Consider the following 13,291-nt stretch of genomic DNA (forward strand, 5'->3'; position numbering starts at 1 on the left):
CAATTGTCATACATAGCAGAATTGAACTCTATTGGGTTTATATGAGGTAACATTTTCAGCATTTTCACTCATGAATATTTTTTTGGGCCAATCAAAGAGGCTAATTTACTTTTTTGTTCCTTTTGTTTTGGGCCCAAAAAAATACTTGAAACCCATAAAACAAAAGCCCAAAAATAACCAAGCCCAACTGAGTGGCTTCACTAATTTCCCTTTTAATAATAACCACAAATATATTATCACTGTCTCACTGATATTTTCCAACGAGTGGCGCGCAGTTTAATTTCTTCGATTTTCCTCATAAACAATCTTTTTTTATTTTTCCAAAATATTTTATCCAATTGAACAAACTCTTAAAAAATAAACCAATTTTCTCTCATTTTATTTTTCCAAATTATTGTTTATAATTATCCATAAAATAATCAGGGAAATTAAAAATAGTAAGTAAGCAACCATGAAAGCTCTTCAAGCTTCAACTGCATACAGCTTCCCCATTTCTTCTCCTGCTCCTTCTTCTTCTAGACGCTTCTCCCGTGTTATTCGTGCTCAAGGTTATTTTTTTATTTTTAATTATTGATTTTCTCTTTTGTTTAATTAATTTTTATAATTATTTTGTTTCTAGTAATTAATCATATTCACTTTGTTTAATATCCATCCGTCCCTGTTAATTTGCGCGATTAAAGCGATACAAATTTTGGTATTAATGAAACCCAGAAATGGTTTATTGTTTATACTTGAGGTTATTTTGTTAAGTTGTTGAGAAGGTTAGAAGAGTAATTATCAATTGAGTTTGTTTGTGGGTGTTGTTGTTTGCTGAATTTATTGTATTTTAGAAATTGTTAATCATTTTCGATTAGTTTGAATTTTATTTCATGGGTGATGGAAGATGAGTGATTCATGGAAAATTGAAATAAATTCTGGTTTTCGTTCTGATTGGTAAGACAATATATAAGGGTATGTCTGCAATAATATTAGTGTATGACTTATTTCATACTAAGAGAAACAAATGATGGGCAAATTGTATTTTGTGTGATAGATGAATAAGGGATGTATTAACTTTCTAGGCGTAAGCGCCTCATAGGCAAGTAAAGTCTAATGTTTCATGAGATTGATGATGTGATAATTGGGAATTGGAAATGAGACAATTAATCCTTCTTTTTCGGTATGCCATGGAACTTGAAGTTCCCTTGGACGCGTACATTTGAACAAGCAAGGGTGAATGGGAATATTGTTCGTGTAATACGGTGTATGTTATATGTTAGAAGTTGTATTATCTTTTTCTTGGAATCCTTAAGGTGGCTTCTACACTCAAGAGTGTGCAAGACAGTGAGAAAATGTCAAGATTAAGATCATGAGATCCTTAAACTGTACAAAGACATTAACAAGGATTGTGCATTTTGAGATGCTGTCAAGTTTTTTTTGAAAGATATTTGAAGATTACCTATTTTCAGTATTCTATCTTTCTGTTTTAGTTGATTCAGCATCTAGGTAGAATCACTTATTGACATCTCAACTTGTTTTTCAGTGGATCCTTCGGAGAAATCTATTGAAGTAATGAGGAAATTCTCTGAGCAGTTCTGTCGTAAATCTGATACTTACTTTTGTGTTGATAAAAGTGTCACTGCTGTTGTTATCAAGGTAAATGTTGCCTTCTTATATTCCATGTTTACTTTCTCTTGTTTATGTGGTGCTTCTTTCACAATTATATTTGTGTGGATGTTATATATTTAAGAAGATTATTATTACCCTATGGAAACCTTGTAAGAATTGGGTGGTAAATTTAATACGTAATATTTTGTTGAAGGTTTTAATATGGTAGGTAGAGCTTTGCTTCCAATATGAATGGATTGTCAATCAAAGATGCCATGTACTTATGTAGATTGTAGATTATGAGCCACTTCCAATAGAGTCAACTTTATGTGGAATATGAGAACATTCAAGGAAGCCATTAGCCACCTAATATAATTGTATTTCTTGTCAAGAAATGTAACTAGGGATCGTGAACTATATTTGGTGTTTCACTAAAGATCTGACTATTTTTTCGATGCTGCTTGGTGGTTGTACTTTAGATGAGCTACCTAAAGGATCATCATAGAAAAACAAGAATGTATGAATTTTTGTAGAAGTAAATCATACGAATTGGAGGAGTGTATGTCAAAAGGTTTGTTTCATCTATCTGGTCAGATATCTGTTGGGGACTAGAACAATTTCTGGTCTGATATGTAAAATGCTCCACAGACGGACTGCTTCATGTTCTGCAATTTTTATTTAACTTTCCTGTTTGGATATTTACAGGGATTAGCAGAACACAGGGACACATTAGGTGCCCCCCTATGTCCATGTCGGTGAGTACAGTTACTTTTCACGGAGCTTTCTTACTTTCTCACAAGATTGTTTACATTTTGATGTTACAAGTGATTCTACTGTGTCTCAGGTATTATGAGGACAAAGAAGCTGAAGCCAAGCAAGGTTTTTGGAATTGCCCATGTGTGCCTATGAGGGAGAGGTATGATTCTCCAAATCAACTTTTCTTGCAGATGATTTGCATACAGTGATGCCTGCTTAACCTTTGGAGCATACATATGATTCTGTCATCTCCATTAAGAGTTAATAATGCAGTAACTCAAGACACTTCAATTCTCATATTTTAGAGATACTGAAGTTGATAGTGGAGGGGTCATAGAAAGATTGTACTTGATAACTTAATTAGCACCAAAATACCAATTTGCATCTGTGCAATGCAGAGTGAAGGGATTCAATAAAATTTTACTGTCAAGTTTGTAGCTTAAGGACTTTAGGAGAGACTAAGCCTATAAACTGTTCAAGAGTTTGTAAGGATGTGATGAGTTCAGTTACATGCATGTGTATGGTGGTGACTCTAGTGCGTATGTCTCTCTGCTTTATTACTTTTGAGACTTTTGGAAGTAAGTTATTTAGTGTTGCGTTATGAAACCTCTATGGCTCCACCCTCCATTGAATGTTCTAGAAGTTCTGCATACCTCCAATCAGTGGCTGTTGTGTATTCATTTTGAGCTAAGAATTTCACGAATTGTATTGCTTTGAATAGGCAATATCTGTATGGTCTGATTATGATTCTTAATTTTGGTGAGTATTGTTAGTCTGTCTCTACTCTTAAGTGTGGTCATGGGAATTTGGGGACTGAAGGTGATTAATTAAGTCTACCAATGAGGTTTAAGTGAATTTTGCAGCATTCCTTTTAAAAATAGAATGCTGTAAGATGTCTACAAGGACCAACTTCACAATGACAGTGGACAATACCTTCAATTGATTTTAAATAGCAATAAAGTAGAAAGGAGAGAGATAATTATAGCTGTGTTGATTTATCATAGCCTGTTTTGTGAGAGAATCCACTACAGTCAGTTCTCTTCCTATTGCCTTCAAATCTCCTTGGAAAAAATTATGATGATGAACTTTACTCTTCCTTGTTTCCTAATTAAAAAGATTAACCTTCAGGGATCGGCTTCTACATATTCATCACTCGTGGCTTTATCTGATATGCTGCTGCTGTGTTTAAGTGGATAATGTCTCAAACAGTCAAACCAATTGTATCCCAAATTGTGCTATGGACTGATATGGATTTGAGTTGATGTTATGCTGTTGTACTGAGGGTGTGCATATACTGTTCGGAGACTGAAAAAGATAACTGAGTGGTAGAAACACGTGGCACTGAAAGTTATAATGCAAATGTAGAAATGTCTGATCATGGGTCTTCTTTTTGTGTCCTATTATTGAAGGGAATGAGGGCTGGGAAGCGATGATTTATGCCTTTTTGGTTTTAGTTGCTTGCGATTTACGTTCTCATGTTCATGTCTCTAACGTAGGATACAATAAGGAAAGACTAGCTTAAAGGCTGATTGCTGCTCAACTGGCCATTATGTTACTCTAGGTGGTGATGTTTATGTTTATGGTCACTCTCTGGGATTAGCCTTGTCATTCGATCATGTTAATTCCTCGGATTTTGTTTATTTTTGTTTATCTAACACAAGGAACTCATTGCTCATAGCTTATAAGTAACTGAACTGGACAATTTTACAGGAAAGAGTGCCACTGCATGCTATTCCTGACCCCTGACAATGATTTTGCTGGAAAGGATCAGGTTAGCCTAACATCCTAAATGCACGTTATTGTTCTTCCATGAAGGCATATATTTTCTGAATATGCTGGTCTTTATAAGTTTTCTTACGTATAATTTTGCCATGCTTGCAGACTATCACCTTGGATGAAATTCGGGAAGTGACTGCGAATGTGTGATCTTATATGAGCTGAAGCCTCTTATGCGTAGCCTCAGTAGGCCTGTACATTACGTATTATCACGAGGATGCCAATAACTGTTGTTCTGTTATGCTGTACTGCCTGTATATACTCTTATTTTGGAGAGCCTTGCCATCTCTAACTTTAAGCCTTGTCAAAGGTATATAGCCATACTCATGTATCTGAGTTTGTATTTCATTTTATGATATCATACCATATTATCATTGATAGAAAAGTTATACATCAATAATTCCAAAGTATATTTCTGAAGGGTTTCTGCATTTGGTAAAAATGTAGAAGTATTTCTCAACACTTGATGATCTAGCCAACAACAATATAATTGCCATTCTTATGGAGTATTGTCTTAAAATGGCATGTTATTGATTTATGGAATGATTTATCTGCATGTAGCCACAAATAGTTTTGATGCAAGACAGCAAGAGTTAGGAAAGAAAGAAATCAAAATCCTCTATTTCACAAATGTTTGTGTATTCTAAATTTCTAATAATGTTTTTCACTATTGTTTGTGTTATTGTGTATGTGTATATTTTTTTGGCTTGGGATGTACAGTGAAAATTTGGCATTGAGATGTATGAGGAAGCTCAAGTTAATCACTGGGATAGACAGAAAATTGTTTATCTCATGGAAGTTAGGTAAATAAATCAACAACTTTATCCAGTCATCATCAGTGTGGGATTCGCTTTTATGGAAAAAGTTATTGATTTGTTTGCGAAAATACATGTGATAAACAATTATTGTGTATCTCATAGAGGAACTTGTATTTACCCAAGATGTACCAAACACAGGAACACACAATACATCCATGATCATTCTTTGCTTCATGATTTTTAAGTATCTTCTTTAGGAGAAACAACAACAATATCTAAACCTAATCCCTATAACAAAATCGGTTATATAAACCAAGATCCTTCTTTCGATGCGCTTTTATCAATGCTCATTTCAACCCAAGTTATTCTTTATTGCCTTTAGCTAGTTCGTACATACTTTTTTAATACGGTTAATATCCTACTATCTCTAACGTCACGTCATCACATATACTTTTTCAATAAAATAACAATTGATGGAGTAACCAAACAACAACTTTTCTAAAAAAAACAAGTATTTGAAAGATATGCATCATTATGTACTCTGTATTATCTTATATTTTCAAAATACTAATTACTGAATACTAAGAGTCTGTTTTTTTCAGCTTATTTTCAGTTCTTATCTTAATTTCCTTCTCTCATAAAAATAAGTTTAATTCAACTCAGTTTCGTCAATACTAAGTACTGTACTCCGTATTAAGATCAAAATTATACAGAATAAATACCGTATAAGAAAAAATAAAATTTAAAAAAAATACTGTGTATAAAGAGACCTTGCGAAAAACGGTCCAAATGCCCCCAAACTCCAAAAGTAGTGAAGAGTGCATAAAATGGAAATACTGCAGAATTTCCGATGTGAACGTCATCTTTCAACTGAATTCTACACTCTAATTTGACGTTTTATCTTTCTCTCTGTTTTTACAACTATGTCAACGCCCCAATTCACCATCACCCTTGGCCGCTCTCGTAAGGTACTCTCTCTATTTTCACACATTCCTTTTAATGCTTTATTGTGTTCATCTTAATTCGATAATTTTGTAATTTTATAATTGTTTGGAAAATGTTATACATAGCCCTTAGGGCTACATATAAGCATTAAATTTACGCTTGAAAATTGTAAAAAGCTAAGAAATCGTCAAAATAAAAACACTAATAACACTGAGTTACGCGTGTTTTTGTCATGAATTCCTAATTTTATACAATTTCCAAGAGTATATTTAATGCTTATATATAGCTACATATAACATTACCCTTAATTTTATAATGTAATGTTCATTTACAATTCTTTAAGATGTTGAATAACCATGAGCAATCAAGTTTACAATTTGATCATAAATGATTTCATTTATCTCTGCTATACGCTTCTGTTTGGTTTTGCTAGTGCTATTAGTAATAACCACATATTTCAATCTCACAGAATTATGAAGGATACTAGGTGAATTTGTTTATATACTTTCGATTTTCGAATAGTTGAATTATTACATTTTTAATATACAAGAGATGTTCTAGTAGTTGGGGGCATCATTCCATAATTAATAGGTTGAAGGTTCAATTAATTTCTCGCCCCTGTCCCAAGCTAATTTCATATTTTAGCTCCAATGGTCAAGCTATTAGCTAGGAACCCTTGATAATCGCAAGCAAGTCCCTACATACTACAACCATAAGGGTTGCTCATATGGTTATTTACTCGAATGTGATTCTTTTAGTGTTTAAAAATTAATAAAGAAACCCTATTATCTCAGGACTTTAGTTTCATGCTTTCATTAAAAGTGGTGGTAATTAAAGCTAGTGAATGAGTGTGTTTCTGTTTGTTATGTGTGTAGTCTGTTAATTTCTGTTAGTTAATTGATACAGATTCTATTTTGTTACTTGCAGACTACGAGCTATTGCTAAAGAGAATGTGGATTGTGATGGCGAAATTGGTAACAATATACTAATATATGATGGCTTACAGAGAACATAAATCATCCACAAATGATTTTATTATCTTAACTGTCTTGAAGGTTTTCATCTTGAAAGAAATGATCTCCAACACAAATTGATTCGGAGGAGGCTATCCAGTAAAAATCGTGGTAATGAGCATAGGAGAAAATTTAAAGGAAGATTTTCTGGTGCACCTGCAAGGTCAGCCATAAGCTCTTATGAGCTGCAGCGTGGCCTTCAGTCTCAAAGCGATGGGCATTGTCAGAGAGATCCTTATAGAGAAGCTACTAGAGCCTTAGCTTACATGGGCTCATTGGAAACTCCTCCTCCTACTGTGACTAGAGATGATTTAAGACGAAGATCTCCTACAAGGTCCGCGTATAATTCTGGCTGTTTGTTGCCTCCAACTCATAAAACAGAATTACAAAAAGTAACATCTATAAGATCAATTGGGCCTCTAGGTAGTCAACATACTTATAGCCATATGTTTCCTGGACCTCCTAGATCAACTGTACCAGCACAGACGGTGACATTAATGGATCCAGAAAGGACTAGACCTATGGCTCATTGGCTCCTATTCCTTCACCAAGTGGGTTCCTGCCTAGAAGTTTGTCCATGGTATTACTTCACTCTTTTGCTTGCTTCAATTCTGTTTAAAACTTAAGGAAATCACTGAATGATAGGATGAACTTGTTTTGTGTTTCACACTTCTTCTATGTTTTGAAGTTAGGATTTCTGAAGCTGTTGGGATATGATTATTCAAACATTATGCAAATGGTTGTTTATTTTTTCTTAATTATTTGGGGGTGTGGTGAGCTTTATTCGCTTTCTGATCAGGTCAATGCTTAGGTTTGTGACTTTATGTTATTGCTCAAACTATTTCTGATCTTCTGTGCAGGTTGAGGCACCTGTTACTGTTGCAGGGTTGTTGAATTCACTTGGTTTGGGGAAATATACTATCCATTTTCAGGCCAAGGAGGTATTGCCAATAAACAACTAAGCAAAACTCCTAATACTCACCTCCTTCAGTATAACTCCATTATAGCTCCATTGAAGGAGGTGGTGTTTTTTTTTTTCTGCAGTTATTATCTGAACTTAACTGTACATACTGTGATACTGATGAGGATTGCATCCCACCTTATGTCCAGGTAGATATGTCAGCGTTGAAGCTAATGAGTGAAAAAGACCTGAAAGATCTGGGAATTCTGATGGTAATGTACTCAACTATCTTTTTAGCAAAATATGTACATGCAGTCACAAGTAATGATATTTTCTGTGAAAAAGACCTGAAAGATCTGGGAATTCCTGCTTTCCTTTTTCTTATTTATTTATTTATCCTTTTTCTTGAGTTTGTTACTTCTCCATCTCTACTATCTCAGCTTTACTTGCCGTCTTCTAATTGCTTGCTTCAATTGGCCCAACAAATGATAACATACTAATCAGATTCTTTGCAAAGCCTTAAGGACTAGTCCTAGCAAGATAATGACATTAGCCGATCAACCAAAGTCCAATATGAAAACTATGTTGAATTACAAAATAAACAACATATTTGTGACACCCTTGTGAGATTCTAGGCTTGTCCCTTCAAAGGACTGACCAGGAATTTTTTTTTCCCCGGTGAAATGCCCCATGTTCTGTTTTGATTTTCATTTTCTCTTCAAATGTATCATTTAGTTACAACTGAAATCCTGAGTGCGCAACATAAACATAAAATTCACTAAAATCAACCGAAGCAATATTATTGTCTTGTTTCTTTGATCCATCTTATTTGCAACATCTCCATTAATGATAAAAAACATCGTAATTACTACCAACATATAGATCTAGACAAGGTATCTTTAAGCAACTTTCTCAATTGAACTGACATATGGTGCTCAAATTTACCTTAGTGTTAATTAGATGCTTATCACTTATCATCATTCAGCAGTTCTTACTCTAGGAATATATCTCATGCTAATTTTCTTTCTTTCCCTTTGGTAAGGTTTTTGGGCTTCTAAGAAAGAGCATATTAAAAAGATGGAGGTTACGGAAATGCGCATGTTAAGGTGGATGTGTGGAAACACTTTAAGAGATAGAATCAGAAATGAGGTTATTCGCAAGAAAGTAGGTGTGGCGGGCATTGTAGATAAATTAAGGGAAAATCGTCTGCGTTGGTTTGGACATGTAAGACGGAGACCCGAGGGTGCACCGGTGCGAAGAGTGGAAGAGTGGGACCATGGAGGGATTAAACGAGGAAGAGGGAGACCAAAGATGACTTGGTTGGAAGGAGTGAGGAAGGATATGAAGTGCATGGATTTACGTGAGGATGAAGTTTTGGATCGTAAGGGATGGAGGAGAAAGATTTATGTTGATGACTACACGGAATAATCAAATTTGGTTCATGTTAGCCGACCCCACTTTTGGGATTAAGGCTTTGATTGATTGATTGATTGATTGATTGTGATGTCAAAACCTTTCTCCCTTGTGCTTTAAGCCCTCGCGAATATTTAGATTTGACAGTAAAAACTAAAAACCATTCTTCGTGAAATACTCCTTCTTAACTGTTTGCTACATATTAAAGTTTAGCATTTATCATATGACATTCTGGGATTTGATGATATGCAAATACTTGGTTGCAAAAGAATGTTATCACATCCCAATTCCGTTTCTCTGAGTGTATTAAATTTTATGATGTGGTTAATGGAAAGTTGTGTTCTTACATGTCCTGTTCTGTCAACAGGGTCCAAGGAAGAAAATCCTACAGGCTCTCTCAGCTTTACTTAGGAGGCAATTGCCCAGGCAACTTTAGTCGGATGAATTTGTATGTACCTTTTGCGTTCAGAAACTACAATAGTCTTATTGATGTTGCCATATGTTTTGACTTTGGAGTAGAGAAGTTGGTGTTTATCATTCTAAATTGTTATTCCAAAATATGAGTTAACTTTTTAGCAAGTAGTGATTTATGAATGAGAATTAAAGCTTCCTTCCTATTGTTTTCTTTTTTATTCATGTTGTATTGTTAGGCCAATATAGATATTCTGCCATCACTTGTCTTTCAAGCATCCCAATTTTTTTTGAGGCTTGCAACCTTGAATTCATCAGTCCTGCTTGTGTTGTGTCTTGTGTTACTTGTAAATCAAGTTCTTGCTCTTGCTCCAACAACCAAGAGACCCTTTTTCTGCTCAAGGCTAGTGACCTTGCCGGGCAAAACTGCACCGTACAATCCATTTCTAAAGCACTTAAAACTATGACACATGTATTGGCCTAATAGGGCATGTGAGGATGATTTGGAGAAACAGACGTCCTGTAATCGAGGATGAACTTAGGCTGCACCCTCCAGGACCGTGTTGGTCTTTCAATAGTCATTGGAGGACATCAAAATAAATTGGTTTGACAGTAATGTGGGAAATCAAGTGATTATCAATGCTTGGGCAATCAATAGAGATCCAATTATTTTGGGAAGAACCCCAGTTATTTTGTCCCTATAGATTTCTAAATAGTAGCTCATTTATTTTCAATGAGCAAGTTTGTCAATATACTCCTGTTGGAGCAGGCAGAGCCACCAAAAGGATATATATAGGAAGAGCATATACAATAATTGATGATGTGGTCTTGATTACAATAATGCAATGTATGATTATGACCGGAGATTTCTAGATGATATAGACTATAGAACACAAAAAGTTAGGCATGACTGAAATGTACTTGCTCTTGTATGGATATAATTTGCTATCATTTATTTCGTGTTTTTTGCCCGTATTCAACTTTGGTAATTATGAAGGCATGGCCAAGTTATGCTCTACCAATAATGCTGTTTTGAGTATCTAAATATCTAATTATGATTTGTGAGTTTACTGAATAAATTTGTTATTATCTGTTCTGTTCTGCAACACAGACCAAGGAAGAAAAGCCGTCTTTTGGGCTCTCTCAGCACAATCTGGACTTGACATGGCTCAAACATTAGGGTATTAGGATCATTTTATGTTTGTAAACAATGCAAATGTCAAATTTGGAAATATTGGATGTTTTCTTGCATTCCTTAGCAACCCTTCAGCCTTTAGTTTTTGTGGCATTGCCCTTGACTTCAATTCTCTGTTATAGGCACAATCACATTAGTAGTTGCGGAACTACTTTCACAGATATGCACATTATATAGTCCTGATTAGGCTCATTAACGCAAATTTAAGGCATGAATGATATACCAAGCCAAGCAAACCCATAACTGACCAGACCGACCTCTATTGACAGATTTCCATTTTTTTTTGTCTAATCTGTCAAGTTTTGGTCTCAGTACTGTTTTTTGTTTGGACCACCTTCTTCCGCGAATTGATTCTTCTGTGATGCTGATGGATCAACTACTGTATGAAGCATGACAGATTACACAACTACACTGTAAATGCATGGAACATTCATTATTTTGTACAATGTTCTATTTATAGTGGCTATAGAGTATACCCTCTTCATCTTTTAACTTACTGCAGTTAACTCCTAGAGTTTTACATAGAAACAATGTTGAATTGGCTTACAAATTTCTGGCAAACTTACTTTTTCTACCCTTTCTTGGTCCCTTTTGTATTCTTTGTAATTATTTTGTTCAATGTTCCATTTAAAGCTCTTGCCACTGGCAAAAACCTTCCACCCTCGCCCCCAAAGCTGCCAATCATAGGAAACCTTCATCAACTAAGTGCATCCCTTCACCGTGACTTTCTATCATTGTCTCGGCGTTATGGCAAGCTAATGTTGCTTCACTTTGGCAGCAGGCCTACTATAGTCGTCTCATCTGTAGATGCAGCTCGAGAAATCATGAAGACTCATGATGTGATCTTCTCGAACAGGCCTAAATCACGTGTTGCCATTAAATTCTTTTATGACTACAAGGATGTGGCTTTTGCTCCTTGCGGAGATTATTGGAGGCTGATGAAGAGTGTGTGCGTTATGCAGCTTTTGAGTAACAAAAAGGTTCAATCATTTCGAAACATAAGAGAAGAAGAAGCTGCTTTAATTGTTAGAATGATAAATGAATCCTGTTCTTCTGTGATTAATCTAAGTGAGATTATTGTGACGTATACGTATGATGTAATTTGCAGGGCAACATTTGGTAGGAAGTATAGTAGTAATCGTGGGAGAGGTGTTGATTTTAAGGAGCTGTTAAATGAAGCTATGGAACTTCTTGGGGTTTTTAGTTTGGGAGAGTTTATACCTTGGCTAAGTTGGGTTGATCGAGTAAAGGGTTTGGATGGTCGAGTGCAAAAGGTGGCAGATAAGTTGGATAAGTTCCTTGAAGCAGTTATTCAAGAACATACTTTAAACATTAGAGCTGAGTGTGACATAGAAGAGGATACAAAAAACTTTGTGGACATTTTGCTTGAATATCAGAATGAGAACAAGGATGCTATTTCAATAGACAGTATCAAAGCTGTTATATTGGTAAGCTAGTTCGATCTAGCTCATTATCGTATTAACCCTTAGATTATTTTTGCTGAATTGAAGTTATTTTACTGAACTGAAATTATTTCTAATGAACTTAAATTATTTTTACTAAACTGAAATTATATATAGTTCTTCTTTAAAGCTTTATTGAGCGGAACTTATTTTTGTTGAACTGAAATTATTTTTACTTAATTTTATTTTTCTAAGGTGAAGTGAACAGGGCCTAACTCTGTTTTGATGCAGGATATGTTTTTTGCAGGGACTGAAACAACATTCACACTAATAGAATGGATGATGAGTGAGCTGATTAGGCATCCCAGAGTTATGAAAAAACTTCGAGAAGAAATTAGGAACATTGTTGGAGGTAAAGATCGCAGAGTATGTGAGGATGATTTGGAGAAACTAATCTATCTAAAAGCAGTGATGAAGGAGGCACTGAGGCTACACCCTCCTGCCCCTTTGTTACTGTTTCGACAGCCATCGCAGGATGTCAAAATAAACGGGTTTGACATTACTGCAGGGACACAAGTAATTATCAATGCGTGGGCAATTCAGAGAGACCCAACTGTTTGGGAAGACCCTGAGGAATTTTTTCCTGAGAGGTTCGTAAACGAAACTACTACATATGATTTCAAGGGACAACATTATCAGTTTATCCCATTTGGGGCGGGTAGAAGAATGTGTCCTGGATCATCCTTTGCTGTGATCAATGCTGAGCTTGTCGCTGCAAATCTCGTGTATGAGTTTGATTGGAAGTTGCCTGATGGAGTAGAATGTGGGAAGCTAGATATGGCTGAAAGTGTTGGTATAACAACTCACAAGCGAGTTCCTCTTATGGTTATTGCAACTCCTTATTCCTGTGAATGAGGCAGTCCTGAGTGTAATTGAATCAAATAAACTTGGAATATAGCACATTTAAAAGGTTATTTGTTTGAATAAGTGTCAAAAGTACAAATATTGCAATATTTTAGTTTGTCTCAATTTATATACCCTCAAAAGGTATTTTTGAAAGGGGTCGTGAGGTTATATATAACAATTATTACATGTTTGTTAGATTTAAATCTCTTTTTATAAGTTGTATGTCT

At 35.2% G+C, this 13,291-nt stretch overlaps 3 protein-coding genes across 4 annotated transcripts; all 3 read left to right on the plus strand.

The window, feature by feature from the left end:
• The first annotated feature begins 295 nt into the window (after positions 1 to 295).
• On the plus strand, positions 296 to 4,539 carry LOC145624256 (ferredoxin-thioredoxin reductase catalytic chain, chloroplastic-like). The gene is made up of 6 exons (XM_081677260.1): positions 296 to 548; positions 1,523 to 1,635; positions 2,293 to 2,342; positions 2,432 to 2,503; positions 4,054 to 4,114; positions 4,225 to 4,539. Exons 1-6 carry the CDS (start codon positions 452 to 454, stop codon positions 4,267 to 4,269), a joined length of 438 nt encoding a protein of 145 aa, XP_081533386.1. The 5' UTR covers positions 296 to 451; the 3' UTR covers positions 4,270 to 4,539.
• A 1,690-nt stretch (positions 4,540 to 6,229) lies between these two features.
• On the plus strand, positions 6,230 to 9,598 carry LOC145617397 (uncharacterized). 2 transcript variants are annotated; one of them, XM_081672099.1, is made up of 6 exons: positions 6,230 to 6,309; positions 6,750 to 6,796; positions 6,878 to 7,415; positions 7,696 to 7,776; positions 7,946 to 8,008; positions 9,517 to 9,598. In XM_081672099.1, exons 1-4 carry the CDS (start codon positions 6,296 to 6,298, stop codon positions 7,727 to 7,729), a joined length of 633 nt encoding a protein of 210 aa, XP_081528225.1. In that variant the 5' UTR covers positions 6,230 to 6,295; the 3' UTR covers positions 7,730 to 7,776; positions 7,946 to 8,008; positions 9,517 to 9,598. The 2 variants fall into 2 exon arrangements, with proteins under 2 accessions (XP_081528225.1, XP_081528234.1); XM_081672108.1 differs by having other exon boundaries at positions 7,950 to 8,008.
• A 1,667-nt stretch (positions 9,599 to 11,265) lies between these two features.
• Positions 11,266 to 13,169, plus strand: LOC145617389 (cytochrome P450 736A117-like). The gene is made up of 2 exons (XM_081672087.1): positions 11,266 to 12,203; positions 12,450 to 13,169. The coding sequence occupies exons 1-2, from the start codon at positions 11,286 to 11,288 to the stop codon at positions 13,071 to 13,073; spliced, it is 1,542 nt and encodes a 513-aa protein (XP_081528213.1). The 5' UTR covers positions 11,266 to 11,285; the 3' UTR covers positions 13,074 to 13,169.
• Positions 13,170 to 13,291: the final 122 nt, after the last annotated feature.

The sequence above is a fragment of the Chenopodium album genome, chromosome 3 (assembly GCF_948465745.1).
Source record: "Chenopodium album chromosome 3, dcCheAlbu1.1, whole genome shotgun sequence".
Lineage (NCBI taxonomy): Eukaryota > Viridiplantae > Streptophyta > Magnoliopsida > Caryophyllales > Amaranthaceae > Chenopodium > Chenopodium album.